The sequence below is a fragment of the Arachis ipaensis genome, chromosome B2, assembly GCF_059453495.1.
Source record: "Arachis ipaensis isolate K30076 ecotype BB chromosome B2, ASM5945349v1, whole genome shotgun sequence".
In the NCBI taxonomy this organism is placed as follows: Eukaryota; Viridiplantae; Streptophyta; class Magnoliopsida; order Fabales; family Fabaceae; genus Arachis; species Arachis ipaensis.
The window spans coordinates 23089049-23098299 of record NC_142437.1 but is presented as its reverse complement, the minus strand read 5'-3'; the positions used below and the strand labels follow the sequence as shown (position 1 = coordinate 23098299).

At 34.6% G+C, this 9251-nt stretch overlaps 1 protein-coding gene across 1 annotated transcript; it reads left to right on the top strand.

Annotated features, from left to right (window-relative positions):
* Positions 1 to 2941: 2941 nt before the first annotated feature.
* Positions 2942 to 4324, top strand: LOC107627009 (uncharacterized). Its single transcript, XM_016329893.1, has one exon. It carries the CDS (start codon positions 2942 to 2944, stop codon positions 4322 to 4324), a length of 1383 nt encoding a protein of 460 aa, XP_016185379.1.
* Positions 4325 to 9251: the final 4927 nt, after the last annotated feature.

Here is a 9251-nt window from a genome sequence, read left to right as displayed (position 1 = left end):
TTAAAAAAAAACTCCATTTTTAATCAAAGTCTGATTTATTTATCCCTCCTGTCCAAACCAAAGGAACAACCAGAACCAACAAAAGCACAACAAAGCTTCTACTTAGCTTATAATTTTCATGTGGACAGAATTAAAAAAAAAACAGATCAACATAAACAAAAAGAGACAGCAACATTTCAGATATCGAGGTAAACAAAAAGCATCAAAGGACGTAAACAAAAAAATGACCAGAACCGAAACACAAAGAACAATAGAATCTTCGAGTCAATGGATGAATGAATAACAACAAAATCATATCTTGTTCCTACAGGTAAAAACACAATCACAGTCAACGCAGATTAATGGTTGGAGAAAGAACTAAGTTTCAAAATTAGTTAATCAAAATGCAGCTCAACCTCAGAAATCCCAGCAGCAATATGTGAACAATATATCAGATAAGCGAACAAACTACAATTCAAACTCAAGAATAGCATGATAGTATGATGAACATAAATCTAAACAGCAATGTTTACACACAATCCAATTGAATCGGTAAGCATATGGCAGCAAAATCAGACACGTTATAGTGGATAAAAAGGATCACACAATCTCAATAGTTACAGCAACAACCATAAGTCCATTTTCAATATATAGGTCCAAAATATGAACTTCTCATGTAACCTATTCAGTAGAGATAGAAAAGTACTGTTCCATTTATAATAAGATTTTTTTTGGGGTCTCATTTATTGAGTTCAAACAACACAAAATAAAATTGAAAAGGGTTTCAATTCTGGGTTAGACTGAGGGAGAGTGTGTATGTTCTGTAAGACGAAAAAAAAGTTAGAGAGAGACAAATAGATAAAAGACATTAATAGATAAAAATAAAAAAATAAATAAATAAATAAATGGGGAAGGAGAAATTGGGCCACAAAAGTATTTGCCTCAAGTTAATTCGAAGATGAATGAAGAACTTTGAGAAGTTGGGCCCAAGTGTGTTCGCTCCAAAATCAAATAATTAACCAAATTAATAAAACTTAGTAAAATTAAACAGGAAAATGGACCAGAATCTGGAAGAATAGAACTAGAACAGGGCAAAAAGAAAAGGGACGGGGTGCTACAGCGGCGGTGGATGGAGGACGCTGATACAGGCAGCAGGCGCCAGTGTGCTGGAACTGTGTCGGACCTCCGTGGAAAGAAGAGAATCAAGGGCTCCTGCTTGTAGTTCTTGTGCTATAACTGCTTGGACTGCTTGTGCTCGAACTCCGTGAAAAGAAGATAAAATAATTTTTGAAGGCACAATTTGGAGAATAAAAAATGATAACAACGTGACCCAGTGCTTATCTTTGTTGTTTCAAACTAAATGTTGCAGTAACAACAGAAAAACATTACGAAAAAGAGCTAATGCAAAAGACGAAAATCTGTTACATAGGAGAAATTCATCATCAAACTATTCATAAATTGCAGAAAGATATAAACAATATAAATTAATCACATAAGAGTGAAAAAGGAACAATGATGGACAAATTTATTCACCTTAAGTGACTGGGCAGAAATTATACAACCAAAAATCACGGTTTCAGAAGCACTTTAACCCTTTGGTTAAATTTAAGAGCTTTCTTCTCAATGATTAGAAGGACATGATTAATGTGCAGAGGAATAAAAGAAGAGTTCGTACAAAATCAATCTGAAATAAGAAGTATAAACTGGTTCGGGGTGAAAGAGGCGCATAGTAGGTTATGAAGAGGGGAGACACTGCTATAATATTGGGCTTCATCTCAATCAGATTCATAGGCTTTTACCTAACTAGCTTTTTTTATTTCAAATTTTGCTAAAACGTTGGGTGGTTTTTTTGAAATCCTAACAACTTCATCTCAATCAGATTTTTAGGCTTTTACTTAACTAGCTTTTTTGATTTCAAATTTTGCTAAAACGTTGGGTGGTTTTTTGAAATCCTAACAACTTCATCTCAATCAGATTTATAGGCTTTTACTTAACTAGCTTATTTGAATTCAAATTTAAATTTATTTGTTATTTGAGTTGAGTAGCCCGTTTCTCCTACTACTTAATTTAACCTTTTTATTTAATTAATTTAGCCTTCTATTTAATTATTTGTAACTGAAAAAAAGGTTTCTGTTCAAAAATAGCCTGTAAATCCGGAGCATATAGGCAAATTCATTTTTTCTATTACTTATCCTCAAAACAGACTTGATAATATCTTATATTTTAAATGAGTTTGGTCGACTATATAATAACAGATTTCACTTAAGTATAATTGTAAACTCATTATCTCTACTCTACTTCTTTTTAAATTTTGGGTGCCAACAACAGTCGTCTGTGGGTTTTTTCAATTTCCAACTACACGTTCATCCAGGTACCACCATTTTCAAAATATTTAAATAATAACTATTTATATGTTACATAACTTGAGTAAAATATGTTATTATTAATAAAAATTTGAGAGACTAATTTAAATAAATATATATATATATATATACATATACGTATTAGCAATTTAAAATATTATTTAAATATATGAACTAAATATTCGAATGACAACTTTAAAGTAAAAAATTAAAGTTTAACTAGAATATAAATTCTATTTAATTCAAATTATATTTTATTTGATCAAAATAATTTGAAAACTAAATTTAAAATAGCACGTTACAAATCAAGCATTTGCATAAAATTAAATTACGTGAAAAAATTTAAACCAAATCAATATTATCCAAATTGTTTAAAATTATGTCATTCTTATCTTTTGAATAAGTTCAAAATGTACTACAAAATATATCTAAATTGGCGTACATTTCATCGTCGTTGTATACATGTAATTATGTGCGTTTTTTGGTGTACAATAGATATGGACAAAACCTGGATTCTTAAGCCATGAGATAGCATAGAATATAAACGAGGACTTAATAAGTTCCTAGACTTTGTATTTGCGAATGCATCGTCGGATAACATGATAAAATGTCCATGCCCTCAATGTGGGTTTCAATTTATGCAAACAAGAGAGGATGCATACGACCACCTGTTGATAAAGCCTTTTTCCCCTGGATATACTTTGTGGTTGCGTCATGGTGAAAAACCAGCTGATGAGAGATCTACTTGCACACCGATACTTGAGAAAGTTACAACCGAGGAAAATCCATATCTTCAAATGGTGCAAGAGGCATTTAACTTCACAATGCCTCCTAGAGGTGAGGAGACCACAACAGGGGATCCTGTAGAAGACGATGATCTGGAGTTGCCATACTTGTACGATGGTCAAAGTCGCGAGGCACAGGATTTTCACGATCTTCTTGCGGATGGAGCGGAGGAATTATATCCCGGCTGCTCGAAATACTCAAAGTTGTCTTTTCTGGTGAAACTTTATCACATTAAGTGTATGTGCGGGGTGAGTGACAAGGCTATGTCGATGATCTTGGACTTATTGCGGGATGCATTCGAGCAAGCCAAACTCCCATCCACTTTCTATGAAGCGAAGAAAACTATACGAAAGTTGGGGATTGAATATAAAAACATTGATGCATGCCCGAATGATTGCATGTTGTATCGGGGTGATGATGAAGACGCGACCAAATGCAAACAGTGTGGGACTTCACGATGGAAGCAAAAAACGCAAAAGGGTTCCGTTACGAAACTCAAAATACCGGTCAGGAAGAACAGAAAGCCTCTCCCAGCAAAAACTCTCCATTACTTTCCTCTTATACCACGACTGCAACGGTTATTCATGTGTAGCAAGACTTCAACTGACATGGTATGGCATAAAGAGTCTGACAATAATGATGGGTACTTGAGGCATCCAAGGGACGCTGAAGCATGGAAAGAATTTGATGCAAAGTATCTATGTTTTTCCAACGATCCGCGCAATGTTCGTTTAGCTTTAGCTAGTGACGGATTTAATCCTTTTGGCAATATGAGTACGAAGTATTCCATTTGGCCAGTGATTTTTATTCCGTACAATCTTCCTCCATGGCTTTGCATGAAACAAACATCTTTTATCCTATCTATGATTATTCCCGGTCTTAAAATGTCGGGTAATGACATAGATGTATATTTGGAGCCCTTGGTGGATGAGTTGAAGCAATTGTGGGATGGTGTTGAAACTTATGATGCTAATAAGAGGACCACTTTCAAGATGCGTGCGGCGTTAATGTGGACTATTAGCGATTTTCCGGGGTTGGAAAATTTATCTGGATGGAACACGTACAATGGGTTAGCATGTCCGAACTGTAATATGGACGCTAAGCCTCAGCGACTAACATTCAGTCGAAAATGGTGTTACATGGGACATCGCCGCTTCTTGCCTCAGAGCCATAAGTATAGACTAGACCGTAGTTGATTTGACGGACAAGTTGAGAGCAGGGATCCACCGAAGAAGTATTCTGGAACAGATGTCTTAAGACAGCAGTGTAACATGCAAGTAACGTTTGGGAAGAACTCAACTCTGACAGTCAAAATAAGACGCATTAGTGAAGATGCAGATCAAGATGACTCGTATTGGAAAAAGAGGAGTGTGTTCTTTGATCTCCCGTACTGGAAGGATCACATGTTGCGTCATAACCTTGACATGATGCACATAGAGAAAAACATTTGTGACAATGTGGTCTTCACTATTTTAAACGATAGCGTCAAATCAAAAGATAATCTTAAAGCTCGCAAAGATTTACAAAGCATGGGCATAAGGTCTGAATTGTGGCCGGACGAAGGTGGTAAATATCATTCAGCAATCTTCACTATGTCGAATCCACAGAAGGATGTATTTCTGAAGACTCTACAGAACGTGGTCTTTCCAGATGGTTACTCGAGCAATATTGCTCGTTGTGTTGACATCCGGCAGCGCAAGTTGTATGGGTTTAAGAGTCAGGACTGCCACATTCTAATGGAAAAATTACTTCCAATTTTGGTGAAGAATGCATTGCCAAGTCCGGTATCGAATGTGATTGCGAATCTGTCCTCATTTTTCCGAGAACTCTGTGGAAAAGCTATAAATCCTATGCAGCTTGGTGCCCTTCAGAATCATGTTGTGTAAACTCTGTGTCAGATGGAAATGATATTTCCTCCATCCTTCTTCACTGTCATGGTTCACCTTACGGTGCACCTCGTTGATGAACTAAAACTTGGTGGCCCGGTACATTATCGGTGGATGTATCCAGTAGAAAGGTTAGCGTGCTAATAAACTCATTTAAGAATCCTTTTTCCAATTTTCTTACGTGTATACTAAACGTTATGTCGTATTCATGTAAAAGGTACTTGAGACAATTGAAGCAATACGTGCGTAACAGGGCACAAGCTGAAGGCTCAATTGTGGAGGGCTATTTATCCAAGGAGATTTTGACATTCTGCTCCAGATATTTGGATAATACTGAGACTAGAATCAACCGTCCATCACGAGTTGACGATCGACCTGTTGAGATAACAAACAATGCAGGAAGTACTATGTTCCCTGAAATTGGAAAAGCTTCGGGGGCTGTATCACATTTTGCACTAACCCCAATGGAAAGAGATCAGGCACATCGTCATGTGCTAGTCAATTGCGAGGCCGTCGCTCCATTTATTGAGTAAGTATGCACATGTAATCATTAAGCACGATTATAACCAATTTCAAACACTCAGTCGTTGGACTAATTTCTTGTTATGTCATAAAGTAAATTTAGGTCAGAAACCAAGCGAAAGTTACGGGATCAAACAAGGTCGCACTCTAAGATAGACCGTGTCGTGCATGCAGAATTTCCAAGCCGGTTCAAGTGTGAGGTTCGCTGAAATTTAAGCTGACCAACTTATTTCTGTCCTAGAATTATTTCTTGTAAATTTCAATTTTTAATACGAACAAACTCTAATTTATGGTGCTAGGTTCCAATGGATAGTACCGTACATTCGAAAGAAATGAAGTTGCTGGCATGTGGTCCCATGCTTCAGGCAAGACGGTTTGGGTCATACAACGTCAATGGGTACAAGTTTAGAACTATCACAAGGGAAGATGGGCTGAAAACACAAAATAGTGGAGTTTATGTCTCATCCAATACAAGAAGTTATGCCAGCATGCGTGACAACAGAGTGGCTGTTGGTAGTGTTCCATATTATGAAAAAATTGTGGACATCATCGAACTGAACTACAGCAGCCATTTCACAGTGGTTTTGTTCAAATGTATTTGGGCTGATACAACTACGAGCAGAGGAATCAAAGAAGACCATCTGGGCCTTATCAGCGTTAATTTCGCTCGTCCAATTCACACCGGTGATCGAGAAGAGGATGAACCGTACATATTGGCATCAGAAGCTCAGCTCGTGTACTATGTACGTGATGAAGTAGATCAAGAATGGAGTGTAGTGGTTCATGTAAAACCACGAGACTTGTATGACATGGGAGGAGAGAATGAGGATGTTGAAGCTGCTTTTTCTCCTCAGCCCGGGTTGAACATGTCAGCAGCAGGTGACATCAGTGATTTATAGTTGACAAGAGATGATGATATAGAAGACCTAGTAGCAGATGGTTCTGATAACATAGATTATGTGCCATAGTGAAAATAAGGCAAAACATGTGCAGCATTTTCATAGTATCTGTGTGTTTGATAAGTTTAACAATGTTTATGATGTGCGCAGTTTGCTGGTTACATTACTATCTGTGTTTTCGTATTTGAATTAAGTTTTCATTTCAAGTTGATTTTCATGAATGCCACCAGTTCCTCATCATCATTGTTATTGTTCTTAACATCCAATAAAGAAAATTATGACATCGAGTAAATTATCTTGAATTACAATATTGTTATCATTGACAAGTATAATTAATATAAAAAGGTGTTGTAACAGGAGAAATAAAAACGGAGGATTTCTCATCATGCTGTGCAGGCACAACATTCGCTAACAAAATGGCTATGGCCTCTCCATTCTCTTCATTGGAACATGCAATTATGGTTGCCAGAGACATATGGTCCCGTAAGTTGAATGTTAGGTCTTGGTTGGAGGCTTTATCAGGTCGATCTTGTTCTAATGAATACTTGGAAACGGGAAACGAAGCAACTGTGCAGGTATGTTCATTAGCCGTACTCTTAAACACTTGCGTTCAATATTATTTGAAAAATAAGAATATTAAGTTGCTATATGCTTATGACATTTAACCAGTGATAGTTGTTCCATTAATGCTAAAATTTGTAGGAACTTCATGAATGGGGATCAAGGTACGAGGAGAAATTTGGCTATGTTTTTGTGACATTTGTAGCTGGTAGGACATCTGAAGACATACTTGCTGAATTAAAGGTTGGTAATAAATTTCTAGCACAGTAAGTGAATTACAGAGACACGATATGTTTTACAGAATAGACCATCAACTATACATTTTATTATGGTGCAGATGCGCTTTAATAACTCGCATAGTGTTGAGTTGGAGATTGCTTCAAAAGAGGAATTCAAGTATATAGAACGTGCTATTAAAGAGCTTCTTTCCAAGAAATCTGTCCAAACTATTGAAGAAGGAGACGGTAATATTTAATTTTGCATTTGTTAATTTTGAAAGTCCTCTTCCCATATTTCCGAAAATTTCTTTCCTTAATAACTAGAATGACTTGGAAGTTATCATTATCTTTTAACTAGATTTATATGTTGTTGGTTGCATGTTCATATATTCAGTGTCAGCGGAATATTCAGGCGAAATAGTTGCTGACACTCTAGATGGAGCAGGCACTGATTCAGAAGATGATTTAGATGCTATCTCCTCCGGTGGATATGACATCTCCAGGGATGTTGAGCTCAATAGGATTCCAGAAGAAGACAATGAAACTTTAAACACCCAACACAGAGAAGATGCAGTACATGCTGCAAAAAGGGGTTTCGATCTGAACAAGATGCCATGGTTTGGAGATGACTTATCAGATCCGTTATCACGTCACTGCAGTGCTTTTTTGACAGAGTATTTCTAGCCAGGTCAATACGATGTTGATGAGAAATTTTGACTCAAAACTTGTTTGTCTATTTTAGTAATTCTGATTTTTTTTTCCACTAAACTTTGTCTTGACTTAGTGAATTCGGACGTTTACTTGATTTTTATGTTACCAGTTATGGTTAAATACAAACTCAAAATGGCTGATACTACAAGAGAAAATATGATTCGTAAATTCGGTTTTAGTTATTCATGTATAATTTTTTTTAAGTAATGAATTATTTTTTATGTAACACAAGATTGAAAATCTATTTAATGCATTAATTAAGTTGCAGTATTTGAACCTTATCTTTTCATTAAAAAAAAATAACGAGAATTAGAATAGTTATAAGAAGGCAATAATGTTTATACAAAAAAAATTCAAGTATTAAAAAATATTGCAGCGGTTGGAAAAAAACCGCTGCAAAACGAGTATCAATGTATTCAACAACTGGACATTTAGCAGGGGTTACAGAAAAACCGCTACAAAATGAGATTATTTAGCAGCGTCCCCTAAAACCGCCACAAGAACCGCTGCAAAATAAGCTCATTTGGTAGCGTCCTCTGAAACCGCTACAAGAACCGTTGGCAGAATCTATTTAGCAGCGATTTTATAAAACTGCTGCTAAATAACCGCCGCTATCTGCCGGTTTTCTTGTAGTGAACATACAAGTTAGCTAACTCTTTTATTTTATACGTGCATCTAATTATGTAATATAGAATTAAATTTTAATACATTGTAAAATAAATTTATACGTGCATCTAATTATGTAATATAATGTCATATAATGTCATAATAAATAGCTATTTTTTATATTGATTATATGAATAATTATTTAAAAAAACAGACATAATTAAAAAATTGTATAAAATATTTTATACTATTAGTACATCAAAATTAAACTCTAATTTATATCTAGAAATATAAGATAAAAATATATAAATTAATTTAATAAAACATTACTTTAGCATTATAAACTAATAAATTTATTTAGTTGAAGTTTATATTCTTGAATTTTTTATCCAACTTTTTTATTATTAGTATTATTAATTATTATTATTATTATTTAATTAATAATTATATTATTATTTATTAATAGATCAATATTAATAATAAATAAATAAATAATTATTTAATATTTAATATTTTTATATTATTTATTTCTATATGCGTGCTTTGATATGTTTATAAATTATAAGATTTTTTTTGTTTTTCTATGTGCTATATATTTATCCATACCACTTAAATTTTTTGAATTCGTGGCTGTAAAGAACAATATAAAATAGAAAAAAGTCATATGTAAAGTTATATTATCATTTCACTATGATTTGTTAAAATTTAGATAGTATTGAT

Bases quoted from the DNA above. Each gene is read 5' to 3' on its own strand.
- LOC107627009 (XM_016329893.1), top strand. From the start codon at position 2,942: ATGATAAAATGTCCATGCCCTCAATGTGGGTTTCAATTTATGCAAACA.